This window comes from Helobdella robusta (genome assembly GCF_000326865.2).
Source record: "Helobdella robusta unplaced genomic scaffold HELROscaffold_3, whole genome shotgun sequence".
Taxonomy (NCBI): Eukaryota; Metazoa; Annelida; class Clitellata; order Rhynchobdellida; family Glossiphoniidae; genus Helobdella; species Helobdella robusta.
The window spans coordinates 2,233,961-2,251,388 of record NW_008704501.1 but is presented as its reverse complement, the minus strand read 5'-3'; the positions used below and the strand labels follow the sequence as shown (position 1 = coordinate 2,251,388).

At 33.1% G+C, this 17,428-nt stretch overlaps 2 protein-coding genes across 2 annotated transcripts; one reads left to right on the top strand and one right to left on the bottom strand.

Annotated features, from left to right (window-relative positions):
• Window positions 1-13,534: 13,534 nt before the first annotated feature.
• HELRODRAFT_66135 (hypothetical protein) lies at window positions 13,535-14,065 on the top strand (the record flags this gene model as incomplete). Its single annotated transcript, XM_009021145.1, has 1 exon — window positions 13,535-14,065. The coding sequence occupies one exon, from the start codon at window positions 13,535-13,537 to the stop codon at window positions 14,063-14,065; it is 531 nt and encodes a 176-aa protein (XP_009019393.1).
• Window positions 14,066-15,027: 962 nt separating this feature from the next.
• On the bottom strand, window positions 15,028-16,717 carry HELRODRAFT_65810 (hypothetical protein; the record flags this gene model as incomplete). Its single annotated transcript, XM_009021144.1, has 4 exons — window positions 15,028-15,163; window positions 15,449-15,522; window positions 16,408-16,503; window positions 16,577-16,717. 4 exons carry the CDS (start codon window positions 16,715-16,717, stop codon window positions 15,028-15,030), a joined length of 447 nt encoding a protein of 148 aa, XP_009019392.1.
• Between the last annotated feature and the right edge of the window lie 711 nt (window positions 16,718-17,428).

The window sequence follows — 17,428 nt, the reverse complement described above, 5'->3', positions numbered from 1 at the left end:
AAAGGTGACCACCACCAACCACAACAACAACATCATCAGCTAACAAATCAAAAACACGAGATTCAACAACAGCAACAACTATATCTGGTGCACCAATACTTACATCGAAAACATCAACAGCATCAACAATTTCAACAGCAGCAGCGTCAACAACAACAATTTCAACAGCAGCAGCGTCAACAACAACAATTTCATCAGCAGCAGCAGCATCAACAACAACAAAAACAACAGCAAGGCACCTTACGGATTTGTTTGAAGTTGTATCGCATTACAAACAGGTGGCTTCAGTGAAAATTGTTGCACACGCCACTTACATGAATTGCTGTTTTGTTGTTTTGTGTCTCGATTGTTATTTATTGTTGCGTTGCTGTGAATTGTTGTTGTTGTTGTTTTTCTCTTTTTCTTTTTCTCTTTCTCTCTCTCTCTCTCTCTCCTTTCTCTGTATGTATGTGTGTTGCTCTTGTTGTTTTTATTGTTGTTACTGCTAAGCTAAACTTTATGTAGGAAAAACTTCTATTGTTTTGATTAAGTTTCAACAGAAAATGGATCATAAAAATAATACAATCTCAATTTTGTACACACAAATTTTGTACACACAAACATACACAAACAAACAAACACACACACATATACACCCATGCATACACACACATACATACACACACACACGCACAGTGTGATGTTTGTTGTTGTCATTACATTGAATGGACTCCGATGATCGTTTCATCGCTTCCACCTCCTCCATGCATTCTCTCGACCTTCTAACGTGCCACTGCTGCTGTTGCTTGTCTCCATCTGGCTATTAATTACCATTCTAATTATAATTGCTATTTTAACAAGCTGGTAATTTATTTCCATTGTGACTATTGTTTTATGTTGCAGTTTTTACTTGAGGTTGTACTGTACATAGATAGATTGGAGTGTGTGTTGGACGTCGAAACTAAACAATGGTGTGATCATTTGTTTGTGTATATTCTAAGGTTCTTTTTAGCGTTCTTCTGCAATTTATAACCTAACAAACTTTTTTTAATGGAATGAAACTTTTTTTGACGTACTAGAAAGATAAAATAATACCGCTACTTTACATAAAAATGTTGGACAACCAACAGCATAACTCAGCACAACATTTGATGAAGTCCTTATTATTACAGCAACAAAAAGTGGACTGCCTCAAATGGCTGAGGACCTCCCTAACTCTGCAGGTGTCAGTTTCATACTGAGATTATGAGATACCTCTTATCTTATATGTGAGGTGAGGGAGAAACCAGTTGATTGCCACTACATGCCTTGCTATCTACATGTGAAAATGCGTGCCCCACAGTACACAGTAATGTGTTGACTCCGAAACTTCAAATTCTTTCAAATACGTTGGAGCGTTTCCAGCAAGACAATCTTTGACTAGAAGAGCTGGTTAGCAAAGCCAGTGTGATGTATGATAATATTGAATCAAATTTCAAATAACCAGCAACAAGTTTTGCTGCAGTTTTGCTGCAGTATTCAGAACAGAACAAACTGCAAATCATCACAGAGGGATAAGTTGACACTAAACATAATCGCATTACAGCAGTCAATTCTTCTACAGATAAAATTACGAACGAGTGCTTTTGCTGGCAGAGAGACGGCAGTGGGATACAAATCAAAAGTTGACACACTCTTTTGAATTAAAATTTGTTAAATCTACCGGTGAACAAACACAAACTTTTTTTAAAACTATTATTGCCCAAAATAATTGATGTAACATGTCATTCAGATTTAAATACTATATATCAAATTGGTCCATCTATTCATATACACACATATAAAACATATATATATATATATATATACATATATATATATATATATATATAATATTTATATATATACAACCGGATGTTTGAAATATTGTAAGAAATAATAAAAGACAATTTAGTTGGTCATGCATTATCGATGTGGAAAATGTAGGAAGAGAGAGAGAGAGATGGAAATGGAAGAAGATGATGGGAATGAAGAATCATTCATCCATCTTAATCACAGATCTCTTCTTGTTATCCACGAGACATGACGCTTTCAGCTCGCTTGATTGATGGACCGGCCAGCACTTCTCTCTTATTTTTTCTGCTGTCCTCGTGCCTCCCCCATTCAACCAACTCGCTCTCTTTAAAACATTCTTTAAAATATTCCGTGATTTCATTCTGCATTTTTTAAGCTAATAGTTTTCGTAATTAAAATATTTACAAAGAATTGTTTTATTATAAAAAATACGGGAGATTATCTTCAATAGAAATTTGCCTAGGCACCTGTAACGACATTAAAATAAATGCACAAAAAAGACAACTCATAATCAACAACAACGACACACGATCGAATGCAACACACTTAAACAGCAGCAGCAGCAACAAATAGACAGCAGCAGCAACAACAGCAACTCTATATACAACAGCAGACAAAATCATAAAAACATAGTCGCAAACAACATTGCAAGAGACAAACCAGTCCACTCCACTCTACATACGTCGTCGGTGATCACTTAATTGCACATTGCTTCTACAAGTAGCATAAAGACAATCTCTCCAATCATCCAATAAGAATGTTGCACCCGATCACGTGCTGCCTGCATTAGCGTCACTCGACCGTTTTTTTATTTTTTGACGATCGCCAATTAGACGCGCATCCTCTCAGAACTGCTAATTAATAAATTTTCCACGTCATTCACTTACATTCATTCACTTACATCCATGCACTTTCATCCATCCATGCATTTTTATCCATACATTGGCACCCATGCACTTACAAAAATACCTTTTACGTTTTCCTAAATTTAAAAAAATTTCATTTCAAATCACAACTTGCAAACAGTATTATAAAAAATATAAATATTTTTGAATAAAAAATGTGTCTTCTCGTGTTTCCCATGTATTTTAATAAAACAAATTGTCATCTCAGTGTTGTGTGTTGTTGTGTCAATATACAATTGTGTAGTTCCACTTGTGTTGCGTCAACAACATCATTCTCACAGATGCAACTTCATATCAAAATTCAGCACAAACTGTTTATTTTATTTGAAAAATTTTGTTTTGAAATTCCATTCTCAATTTTACATAATCAATATTTAAAAAGAGTATTAACACTGTGAAAACGAGCCACACCGAACAACATGCGACTATTTGCATCCTACTACATGACCACACGGACACACAACCACACGTTGCAAATTCACACATTCACATAACCATGTTATACACTCTACACACACACACACACACACACACACACACACACATGCGCACACAAACGCACACACATGAAACTATAAAATCATGCAACCTTATACCAAATATTTTAAAAAATGTTTTCATATTAGTAAATGTATTTATGATGTTCGTACTATTTATACTGTTTAAAATTAAAATTAATTACAATTTAAGCTTAAATGCACAATTAAAAGTCTGTAGAAAAAACACACGTAAAATGAAGATTAAACTAAAAATTATATAAAATAAAATTCAGATTAAAAAACTTTAACGTTGAAAAGCGTTTAAATAGAAATAAATGATAAGCTTCATGTAGTAGATGTGTTGGTAGAAGGATTGTAAAGGTTTCAGAAATTACCAACGCTACGAAGACACACACAGACACACATTTACTCAGGAGCACACACATACTCATGTGTATACACATACTTACACAAATACACACACACAAACAAACAGAAACTACACACCTTAGATACATAGGAATGATGCATGTGTTATGTGTGTCAGTTGCGTGCCTGTTGTCTGTATGCATGCTGCCTACTATCATGTGCCTACGCTGTAATGGAATTGTCGCGATATTTTCAATGGCCCGAGGCTGATTATCTTTCTGTGTAAGTTTGTATGTGTGTTAGTTTGCGTGTGTGTGTGTATCTGTGCGCGTGTGTGTTTGTTTATGATTAAATTTTTGTAAAAAAGAGGCTGTACAGTGTAATGTCCACAAAAAAGACAAAAAGAACATAAACAGAATAGTTTGTCAAAAGATCGAAAGCAAATAAAAAAATGTCCATTTACAACAAATGTCTACAAACCAATTAATCATACAAAATTTACATCAAGAAATAATTTAAATCCGAATCATACCAACACATTTATTAGCAACAAAAATAGGGTAACCACTTTCAAATTGCCAAATCAGCCACTCTGAATGAATTCAATACAAAAGACTAAATGTTGAATCTAAACAATCATCTTCATCTTAAATATCAAACTGCAGTTACTACATCTAGCAACATGCAACCAACATCAAACAACATGCAACAAACATCTAGCAACACGCAGCATGCAACATGCAGCATGCAACAAACTTCTAGCAACACGTCATGTATTAAAGTTAAAAAACCAACCAACGCATATTTCAGTTCTTTAAAGTTGGTTGGACCTGTTTAATTTGTTGGTTGTTAGTTATTTGTTTAAAGTATCTTTCCTAATAAACAGATAGTTTTAGTTGCAAGAGACTCGTTAAGATTTCTTCTTTGGGTAAAAAATTATTTTTTTTAACAAAAATGAAAACTGTTGTCGTTTTCAGCTTGAGGTCAATCGAGATGTTTGCAAATGAACGTGAATTAATATAATCGCCAAGCGTGGATATTGGGCGACGAGATGGTGTAATGGTTGAGGAGCCTGGCTGGACCTGATTTTGCAGTACAGCTAGCGGCTTCGAATGCAGAGAGATCACCTGCAATGTGTGAGTGATGCGTTGATTCAGGCGCACTTACATGCGTCATGTGTATGTGTGTGTGTGTACGTGTTGGTTGATACTTCTGAAAATTATTTAAGAAAAGAATTAATAAATAATAATAATATTAATAATAATATTATTATTAATATTATTATTAATAATATTATTATTATTATCATACGATGACTTAGCAGAATGTTGTCTTCAGAATTGTTGATGTATTTGTTTAGTTAAATAATTATATATAAGCAGAGTGAGAAATACATGCATGCAAGTGAACAGCAATAAGGTAAGCATTCATCCACGTCATCGTATGTGTTTAATCTTTATGCATACGTGTTATGCCGAAACTTACAAATCATCGCGCGCGTGAACAAGCGTCCAGATAAGCAGAACACAAGCAGAACACAGTATGACTGAACATTATGAACAATAAGTTATCGTATATTTGTGCAAATGTTCACACTTGCCCGGTTGAACATCTGCTTCATTGCAAATGTTTGCTAGTTGTTTTCAACTATTGTAAATATGTTGGTTTGTTTGTTCGTTCATGTGTTTGTTCGTTTGTGTGTTTGTTTGCTCGTAAGTTTTTCGTGCATGTGTATGTTTATGTATGTGTTTGTGAGTTTGCATGTGTAGTTCATTATATAATTAATTTAAATTTTAATAATATTCTCCTCAAAATGCCTCTGAGATTTCCACATTCCACGCAGCAAATCAAACAAACGTCTCCGAAATATGTAGCAAAATAAAAAGTAGAGTGACGAACGAACGAAAGATGAAACAGCATAAAACGAAAAGACAAATGAACTGTGGAAAAGCAGTAAAAAACAAAAAACGATCAATGAACGAACAACAAAATCTATGAATAAACAATGAAAAAACAAAATTTTTGCACACCGTGAAGCTTTAAGGCAACTTTTATCATAAACAAAAAATTGTTTTTTGCAAAGATGAAAGCTGATGTATATAAGTTGGAATTAAAAAGTTGACGAATGCATGGAGCGTAATTTCGTTGGCAGAAGATCTTTCTTCGCATTTTTGGCTGGTGCTGTTGTTCAAAGTTTTGTGCATTGAGCAGATGAAAATTATATTGCCGGTAACGTCTTTTGGATGAAGTCCATGAAAATTATAAAATAAAAAGAAAAGTTGAATAAAAATATAAAAATTTCTTATCAATAGTTAACAAAAAAGCTTATGAGAAGGAAGATGAAAGGAATAATAATAATAATAATAATAATTAATGTTTGAAAAATATTTCACTGCGTCGGGTGACGCTTCATCAGGGCTAATTAATTCGCCCATGGCTTCTAAAAATTTACCGTCATACTTTCCCTAATCGTCGTCGTCGTCGTCACCAAGATTATTTTAATCATCATAAATTCAAAGATTCTCTCGGCTCAACTTCACATCATACATATTTTAAAGCTTCTTTCTTCTTGATTTTTTTGTAATGCAAATAATAATGAAAAGATGAATTTTAAAAAGTAAAATGCTCTGACATTTTTTCGGTTTTGAAATGGTTTAAATAATTAATAAACTATTTAAATTTAACAATGCTTGCATGTATACAACATTCTTTTGACCTTCACCAAAACAAACAACGCCATCTTCGTATTAAATCGTCGACAATGCCTTCATTAACGTCGGCAACAACATTAAAAAACAACAAAAAATTACATCAACAACACATCAACACCACACATCAACATCATCATCACAACAACACACAATACAGGCAACCATCAACATTCAATGCAAGAGTATTACAAAGGTAAATATCTCATCATCATCATCGGCATCATCAATCACATCAATACACTGCCAACAACATCCTATTTCCATAGAAAGAGCATTGAGTTGAGTAGAGGAGCTGATGACGACCCAATCAAATCTCCCCGGCCCAATCAAACGTTCATCAGTCTACTGACGACTAATTCGTTGATATGTGCTCCCTCCTTTGTTATTACATTCAATTGTCGCTTTCATCTTTTCATTATGATAAATTTATTCATCACTCTAATGTAATCAACTATCAAAATTGTATACACACACATATATGTATATATATATATATATATATATATATATGTATATATATATGTGCATATATGTATACATATATGTGCATATATGTGTGTGTTTTTATGTATATGTGTGTGTTGGATAATATTTCTACTATTTTCATTAAATTGAACAATCTCCAGAAAATTCTAGTAGTAGTAAAATTGAAAAGACAAACTTTAAATTGATTTATGCCAACAATTCTGTAGAATTTATAGTTTATATATATATATATATATATATATATATATATATCTGTGTGTGTGTGTGTGTGTGTGTGTGTGTGTGTGTGTGTGTGTGTGTGTACAATGCAATATTTGATAAAGGCTACGGAATTATTAGCTTTGGAAAATTTACAATTGAGCCTTTCAATATTTCTAACAGAAAAGCTCAATCGCGAACTTTCAAGAGCTAAAACTCCATAGGATTATCAAATATTGCATCAATTTTGGTCTCCTTCCATCATATATTACTATGTAAATTGGCACGGCAGAGCCCCTTGCCAAACAGAAATATAAAAATTCGAAAAATCAAAAACAATAATTAAGTGATTGTTCAAACGTAAAAACACATAATTAAACATAATATCTAAAATTCTAGTAAGGAAAATGGAAAAGACAAACTTTAAATGCATGTATATTTACAAAAGTTATGTGTCTCTGGTAAAGATCGGTGCGGTAATGAATGCATGAAAACAATCAACCCGCGAGCAGGAGTTGTACATCGTCACCCATGTCTTCATCATTGTCATGACGGTGTCATCATCCTCTTATTAACATCGTCATTGTCATCATGTTGTCATCAGCGCCTACACCAATCGTCATGAAAATCAAAATGATCATCGTATCATCATAACCGTCTTATCTTTGGTCTATATAGTCAAATCAGAAGCACTACTGCTGATTGCATACGGGTATTAATAATTATACACACACGAACACATACGCACTCACCTGTACACGCACATACACGCACATGAACGCACACGCGCAAACACACGTACACAGAACCGCATATTTATACACTTACTTCATCATGTTTACATCATTTGCGTACATTATTTACTGTATGAGACATCAGATCAGACGCAAAACCATATAAACAAACGAACAACAAAACAACCATTTCCACAACGACAACAACAGATAAACAAAAACAAACTTAATCACAAAATTTATATCTTTGAAAACCAAACTTCGAATACGATGACAACAAATTCAACATCGACTGCAAATTCAGCAACAAACAAACACCATAAACGACAAGCACAACAACAGCGCAAATGCAACACAACACAACACATGCATGTGTTGTGTTGTGCAGTGCGTACGTTCTGTTAAGTTGGTCTCGGGGTGCCAACAAATCATAATTATACACAAGTGTTTGCTGCATCAGTACCACCATTAGTGTTGTTAATCAACCGACCTGAAATTGCATATATTGCTATGCACCATCGTGTCTGTCTTCTTATGTCTCTCTCTCTCTCTCTCTTTCTCTCTCTCTCTCTCTCTCTCTCTCTCTCTCTCTCTCTCTCTTTCTCTCACTGTATACACAGCCATGTTTGTTTTAAATTATCAAAAAATACCTAGTTATATTTACATTCTTCTCGTTCAGGTTCCACTGAAAAATTGCGGACCCATCCATACTACGATTAAATATAAACGTTTAATTCTGATCATTATGACAGAGTCTTGTCAGTGAATTACATTTCATTGTGATAATTATGATAGGATGTTGTCCATGAATTGTTGTCTGCCTCTTTGTCGGCTGCCATGTCATCAAAGTTTTGCTGTTGTCGTTAATAACTTATTGAAACGTGTTAATGTATTAATGTCAAATTTTTCATTCTTGAACGATCAGTCTATCACGTTTATTAGCAATTCTTTTTTGCTTTACGTGTTATCAATTGGTTCATGTACAAATGCTTTGTACTGTGAGTCAGTATTGGTGGTCGCATGTTTTGTTCGTTCGTACTTACCTTGCTTGTAACGTGAATTTTTTTTTCTAAAGTTTCTTGCTCAGTAACTAAGTTATTTATTATATGTTAATGTTTATTCAATGTATGTTAATGCTTATTTATCATATGTTAATGTTAATATTATATGCTAATGTTTATTTATTATATATTAATGTTTATTTATTATATGCTAATGTTTAGTATACTATAATGAATTATTACGATCATTTCTTCAATAGTTTTTGCTTGCTGTTATAAGTACATTTGCAATCTTAAAATTCACATAACAAAATAATAAATATATGGTATTTAATTAGGTTTATTCGTAAGCTTTTTGAAATATATAATTCTTCAAAACATAGCTTATCCATCCGACTAACTTGAAAAAGGAAGAAGTTGGAAGATAACATCGGCGATTCATTAACAATGTAAGCAAGCAATTAATCAGCTGAAAAGAACAACAGCACAACAGCAAAGAGGTGAGGTTATTGTGAGGCAAACAGTGAATTGCAGGACATGCTGCTTGCTTAGTTGGATGTTCTTATGAGATAATTACAGACTGCGTATCGTGTTTTGTTCTCTGGTGATTGCTTCAATCCCGCTACATCTTCCTTTGTGTATTCCTATGTCTTTGTGTTGAATAATAATTATGCAGACATGCATTTGCATGCTTATTTTCATAATATGTAATTATGATAATTAGTTTTTTTATTATTACTTATTATTTTCAATTTTCTAATTTATTTATAATTAATTTTTTTAGTATTTCCAGCTATTTTGCATATTTTTGTCCATTATTATTTCCAAATCAAAAACACCAAAAACATACATTCTTATTTCATAGAGCTTATCGACATGCGTTGAATTTGAAGCAGCACAACAGTGAAACGTTTGACACAACCTTGAGACACTATATTCAATTGTTGCCATTTTTATTAGCCATTTTTTTATTCAACATAAACTTTAGTTGCTGCAACAATTTATAAATGAAAACAATTGCAAACATCGAGTAAACATCAGTTTTGTTTAGGAAATTGGAAGAAAGCTTTGAAGACACTTTAATGTTTAAACAAACTCACTAAGTTAGCCCGTTACATTTGTTTCACGAAATTGTCTTGCGGAATGAAGCATGTGGTCGTAGAAACGGCCCAAAGAGTGGAACTCTACAGTTCAGTTTAGTTTTTGTTTTCAATATCAGTGAATGTGAAACGAGCAATATACAAAATGTTTTTCATTCGTTAGATCAGTGCAAAAATTAACACAAAACAAACAAAGACTCTCGAGCGTTAACAATTTCACATGCTAATTACATGCGTAAGATATCCAACTATGCAAATTTCATAAAATGTGGCATGCAAAACATTTTTCTTTCCACAAGACACACGAAAGAAACATTCTTCGTAGCACCGATAGACGAGCACCGCAACAGTTGCAAATGCCGCCTGCAACGCGTCGACACATTCGACCGCATACATTGGCGCTTCCATCCTAAATAATTAGCATTTCTCCTCTGCATAGAATGCATGCAGCAGACTTAATTTGCATGTTTGATGGACAGGATGTATATTTTTATGCTCCTCTTTTGCTTCATTTGTCAGTTTTGAGATGTGCTGCTTGCTTTGAAATTTTTTTCTCTCGAAGGATCATTGGCGGATGTGAATAAACGACTTGACTAATCTTATAATATAACAAATATCATTGCCATTATAGTTAAACTTATAGTATATAATAAAGTCACAAATAATTTAAATTGAAAAAATTGTTAAAAAACTGATTTAAGATGTTTTGCTTGGACATTTATTGTCAACAAGCTGGTTTATTTTTGATCAGTAGTCACATGATCTTGGCTAACTATACAGGATTTATTTTTCTATCTTGAACTCTAACTTGTTCTTTAATATAAAAATTATTGATTGCTATTTTTTGAAATTCAATTTGGCGGGCTGCTTTCTTTTTCAAATCTTTTAACATTATACATTTTTACGTATGTCTATATTTGTTTACATCATTGAAAAAACAAAATACATTCGAAATAATGTAATGTTCTATTGTTTAGATGAACTCATGAGAGGAATTATTTTATTTCTTAGATAGTTTTATTTCTGAAATAATTTAATGTTCATGATTGTTAATTTATGTGACAGAACAAAATTTATTCAACTTTCTTTTCTAGAAAATTTGATACATGTGTCAAACAGTTGTTAGTTAAGGGTGACCTATCCACAAGTTTTTTAACTTATTTTTGGTTAAACGAATAATAGTAACATAAAATTAGCTATTCATTCATTCCTTGCCTCATTAATTAATTAATTATTTAATTAATTCATTCATTCATTCCTTTATTCATTCGCTTAGTCATTCACTTATTCGTTTAATTATCTTTTTATTTATGCATTTGTTTATTTACTTATTTGTTAATCACAACACAATGAAATTGTTGAGCGAAAAAACTGATGACTTCAATCCAACGCCATAAAATAGATCCAACAACTCATGCGATCTTTACAGACCCAACTGCTTCTCACAAAAAGTTGTTTTTAAAAATGCGTGCCTATTCGATATAACTCATTCCTGTGCATCCTGATCTGGTCGGTGCGATGGAGTCCCTACGTGCCTTTCAACCAAATACACCTTGTTGGACGAACTTGCATTTTCATTTATGCAGATGGAAATTGTTTAAAAAATTTGAAATTCAACGTTTTTATTGAATAAATTATTTCTGTAGAGCCAAGTATAAAAATGATGTCAAAAATATTAAATGAATTTTTTCATGTTTGACATTCATTTTGAAGTATGTGATGTGTTCAATGATTTTTTATTTCAAATTGTTAAATGGGGTTGGATCTATGAAAGGCAAGCTGGCGCACTAAGATGTTTCGTTATGTATTCTGTTTGCCGAGCACTAAATTCAACCAAAAAACTTATTTTGCAGTTAAGATAATTATAAGTTTGAAGTTAATTTTATAATGTTATGTGATAGTTGGGATAGCTAAATATGTGAACAAGATATACTTCCTCACAATGACTAGTTTGGTTTTGTGAGGGTCGTTCCATTCGTTTAATCAATGTAATGATGGCTGGAAGTATTTTAGGGCAAAAACATCGTTGAACAACTGGGAAATTAGGAAGTTTAAAAAATCAGGCAGGAGGTTGTTAACATTCATCATCTTTTTCATTCAATTTTCATATTGGTGCCATTAAAAACACATAATAACAATTTGTTGCTTTGGAACGATCATCGTTGGCAGGTTCGTGCTTTTGTAAACGCACGAATTTTCATGTTTTATAAAAAAAATTCTTATTTTTCTTCAGTTGACAAAAGACTCTTTTTTTTTAATTTTTCAAATAGGTAAAAATACTTACACCAAAACGCCTATATACATGTTATAATAAAATTCATCTATGTTAATTACAAAAAATCTTTTAATGATATAAATAGGCTTAAAAGCACAATCATATGTATTAATATCTATTATTAATGTAAATGTATTAAATATATTATTATTATATAATATTAATGTCGTTGAAAAAACTATTAACTTAATAAAAACTAATATATGTCTGTAAAGTGGATATCAATATTTCAATTCAAATAATCGTTGAACGATTTCTATTGTTGCTCTCTGTTGTCACCAAGCTATATTTTGTTTCTGCTTTGAGACTTCCGTCAGTGTGAACAACCGAAATTTAAATTGTTTTTGTAATTCGAATTTTTCAAAAAAGCAGATATGATCGAATTTGGTTATAAAATCCGTTTGTTGAACATTCGAACAATTTTTATTAAACTGCAAAAATGTAAATGATTGATATTAAATGAAGAACAAACACCAACCACCCCCACCTCAGGAATCCTACTATGGCGTCATTCCAGACGAAAACAACCTCATCTTCCAACATTCTTTCCATTCTGGTAGAAATTATTTTCCGGTCAACGGCAACAACGCAAACCTTCACAGCAACAACATTCTCCCTTTTGCTCCGAGCTACAACAATTTGTTGCATCAACAATTTTTCCAGCACAACAATAACGAGGATGAAGATGTTCACAACGGAGATGGCCAACAAAAAATGTTGTTATCGTGCGAAAAAAAATCAAGCAACACAGCAGCAACGCCGAACAATTACAGGAGTAAAGAGTTGTCACCAGCCTCGACTACATGCAACAACAGCCCTAAAAATAATACCAACAACGACATTCCAACAAACTCAAACAACAATCGTTCCACTAATCGGAACAGAAATTCAAAATCCTCAATGAAAGATTTGAACCAGGATCCTCATCACAGTGCAGCCTACATGCAGCAGCACCAGCATCAACAACACCACCATCATCAACATGAACACCAACACATTTCACGTTTTGTTTCTCAAGAATATTCAAACGAACGGTTGCCATTTTCAAATTACAACAACAATCACAACTACCTAAGCAACAACGGCTATTACTTCAATGAATCATCTTACAACAACCACTTCAACTACCGCCGACACCACGATTCCTTATTTTTCTCTCCACCTCCATTCAACCACCAGCGATTCCACGCTGATCCTGATAAGACGACGAATTCATCAGCCACTTCGTCATATTTGTCCTCTCAAGGCTACCCACAGCCTAGCATAGAGCACGGATCAAATACGTTTCAACACGATGGACCATACATGAAATCTTGCAGTAACAACAGCACATCAAGCAACAACAATAACCACATGAAACCATCGCCACTTTTATCTCCAAACTCCAGCATGTCAGAAGCTGTTGCAGCCGCTGTTGCGGCTGCTGTTTCTCAGCAACAACAGCGTTGCAACAACAACGAAGAAATGATAGGACAGGATTGCGATCCCCGAGACTTGGAAGCGTTTGCTGAACATTTTAAGCAAAGACGAATAAAATTAGGCGCAACGCAAGCAGACGTTGGAGCAGCATTGGGGAAACTGAAACTACCTGGAGTTGGTTCCTTGAGTCAAAGTACAATATGCAGGTTTGAATCTTTGACACTCAGTCACAACAACATGGTCGCTTTGAAACCTGTTCTTCAGGCTTGGTTGGGGGAAGCAGAAAGAGCTGCTAGAGAAGCCAGAATAAGAGAAGAGTATCTGAATAGTCTCGGGGATGGGACTTTATCAGAATTCGGAGACAAAAAAAGAAAAAGAACATCAATAGCCGGTCCTGAGAAAAGATCTTTAGAAGCCTACTTCGCTATTCAACCTCGACCGTCTGGCGAGAAAATCGCTCAAATAGCTGACAAGTTGGACCTGCGCAAGAATGTGGTGCGCGTGTGGTTTTGCAACCAGAGACAGAAGCAAAAACGAATGAAATTTTCAGCTACTTCACTAAAAGCCTCGCATTAAAATGAACTCGAATCATCAATTCTTTTTATATAAATATGATAAACACGATTGTAAAACTTTTGTTCAATTTATTTTTACACAAAATGTTCATTAAACGGATATGACGATGGTGTTGCTGTGAATAATTTTGAAAATTTGATTTTGTTATTGACTAAATTGTATTATTCAGTTATTTAATTGTATTGTACATAAACCATCTGACGTGTCTGCTGTTTTTTCAACTTCGTCAGTACATATTAAAAAACTTTAATCACAATTTGTAATGAAAGATTGAACAATATTCCACAGAACATTTTTATTTTGCCAGTTTATTATCCTCTGTAATTGTTAAATTTGTTTGAGATATTTGTACTAGTCATTTTGTTCCCATTTTTTGTTATATTTCATTTGCAATTTCAATCAAATATTTATTAATAAAAACGTATTCAATTACATATTTATATTAAAATAATCAAAAAAATTATTTCATTTCGATCACTCATTTTGTGCTGAAATGTTAACAGTTTGTCTGGTGTTCATTTTTCAAATATAATTGTAACTATCTGTTTCAAAGAATCAATTCAATAATCAAAATGCTCAAATGATTAAATTCATTATGGTTAAGAAAAAAAATTTTGTTAAGCATAACTACTAAGCTATCAAGTCAATAAAAGATGAAGGAGAACTGCAGATAGTTTGATGTCGCTTCAAATGCTATCAACGATGTTGAGATTTTTATTAGAAAATTTGCACAATATCATGAACATATGGGAGGCAATCAACTTAAAAGGGTGTAGTCAGCTCTTCAAATGTTTATGCGCACTGAAACATTCTCATTAAAATAATCTTTATCAATTAAGTTGTTCATCATTGTTAACATGACATAATATAACATGGCATAATGTAACCAAACATGGCGTAACATGACATAACGGGCACAACAGTGATCCTATCCATTTATGATTGCAATTGCACACAAATTTTCAGTCAATAACCCATATTTCTAAAGACAAAATACTGAAATCTTTAGAAAGTGTCAGTGGAATGTTATTGAAGGTTGCACAGATGTCACTCCTCCCTCGACACAAATCTTCCATCAACCACAAACCTATACGACCCCTGAAAATGTAGGTGAAGGTGATGTGAGTAAGAGAATTGCACAATAGTGATCAAATGAAAAAGATATTATTGAAAATAATGATGAAGATGTTGTTGAATCTGTAGCGTAAAACATTGATATTGAGTTGTTGAAGGTACATGAGACCGATGATGATAAAATTCATCTTCATTATCGTTGTCGACTTTATAGTCGCAAAGATAAACGAAAGTGACGTCATCAACGGAACGTAACAGTTATTAGTTAAATTCAAATAAATAAATAATTAAATAAATAAATAATGAAACCCTCCTCCTCCAATCATGATCGAGTCTTCATTGCCTTTTATGAACCAGTTGTTACTGCCAGACCAATCAAATTTCTGGACAAAAATTTTTAATTTTCAATTGAAACCATAAAATAATACTTTCAGAATAAATGAAAAATAAAATAAAACGAATTTAAGAGTGAGTGCTGTAGTGATAGGCAGAAATTGATTTGTGGCAGGATTTGTTCAACCATGTCGAGGATACATTCCAGTATTTGGTCGTTCTGTTGATAAAGGATGAAAGGACAGCAACGCTGAAAAACTTAATATAATAGAATGAGTTTCAGATGTTGAGTTAATAAGCCGGAAGTATGTGGTTATAAGAAGCTGAAATGCAAAATGAAGAAGTTATTTGAAGAAAAGTTATTAAGTCATTAATACTGAGCAGGTAAGAAATAAGTTTGGGGTGGATGATCTGGAGAGATAAAAAAAATGTTAAAATAAAGTGTGTATTAGGAAAACAAAAAAAAGTAAAAATTTGCCCAACTTGCAAAACTATAAAAAGAATTGTTGGGTAGTCAAAGACCGACTAAGAAGGACGTGGTCAATGAAAATTGAAAACACCAAATTACATGGCTTCAGTACTTCTGACGTGAGCGCAAGTTATTTGTGATGGAAAATATTGGAGGGGATTTTGCTCCAATAATAAAGCCTTTACATTTCAGCAAAGATGCCAAATGTAACAAATACGATCTGACAATTATAATCTTAATTAAAAATGTTTTTCAGAGTTACTGCGTTCTTGCATTAAATATGTTACAGGGAAAATAATGAAAGTTGAAATAGACGGAATATATGCTTTATTTCTCCTTCCTTTGGATAATTAATTTAAAATGAAAAAATTAAACTTGATCGAAAAACAGATAATTGAAATTTTGTTGATGTAATAATGTTTAATGAGTTTTTAAATTTTCAACAAAAACTTAAAAAATACGACACCTGAAAAATTGGCTGGAAACTAAAAAGGAAACATTCGCCATTGCCGTAGTACCTGTCACTCAAGCGTACGGAAGACGTTAGAAAAGCGCCAAAAATCTTTAAAATTTGTTTCTCAGATATGTTAAATATATTTCCAAAAATTCTGGTAAAGATCAGATGAAGGGCAAACCGATTGGTGGAAATCCTTGATGACGAGAATATTTTCTGCATCGTGACTGTATTTGACTCTAGAATAGAGAGTTGTTAGACTCCGTCCATGAACTTCAGTGCTGTACACGAGGTCCCACGTGGTTTTTGCCTTGACCTTCATTGGCAGGTTGTCGTACAGCTTTGCGGATATAAATTATGGAATATCAAAAACGCTCAATTTTTCGTTTAATATATTTATTTCACAAAACCAGCTAAAAAATGGAAAAGTATTGAAGGAGAGCACGGACCATCCTCACATGACTCTCCGTCAGCATTGCACTGGCAGCAAGTAATGAAGGATAGCGGACAAATGGTAGGACACCTGTACTGCCCTGGAAAACAAATATTTCTAATGCGAGTTTATACACACCAAAGTATCGCATTGAAGAAAAGTATTTTTTGACATATAGTAAGACCATGACCAATTGTTTAAAATATAAATATTGTGGAGTCAACTTGATTTTCAACAAACTTCAGGAATCAGCTGACATTGCAGAATAACACTTCCAATGAAATCTTTTGTGGCGTCTTTGGGATTTTTCAATCCCAGCTCTAGCTTCTCGTTTCTGAAGTGAATGTTTGAAAGTTTGTGCAAATTGATTTCACTTTTTAAAAGTTAAAAAATGTTAGAATGGTTTGAATTATAATCGAATTTGCATTACAAAAGATGAGTTTGGGAAATTTTTTACGTTATTATTTTACCGTAACATTGGCTAAAATATTTGCATAAAATTTATTAAACAACCAACAAGATAGGCGATAGTAGAGCAGGTTGAATGGTCACCTGACCAATCAGAGTGGTGATGATGGTAGTGTACAACTGGTACAACTT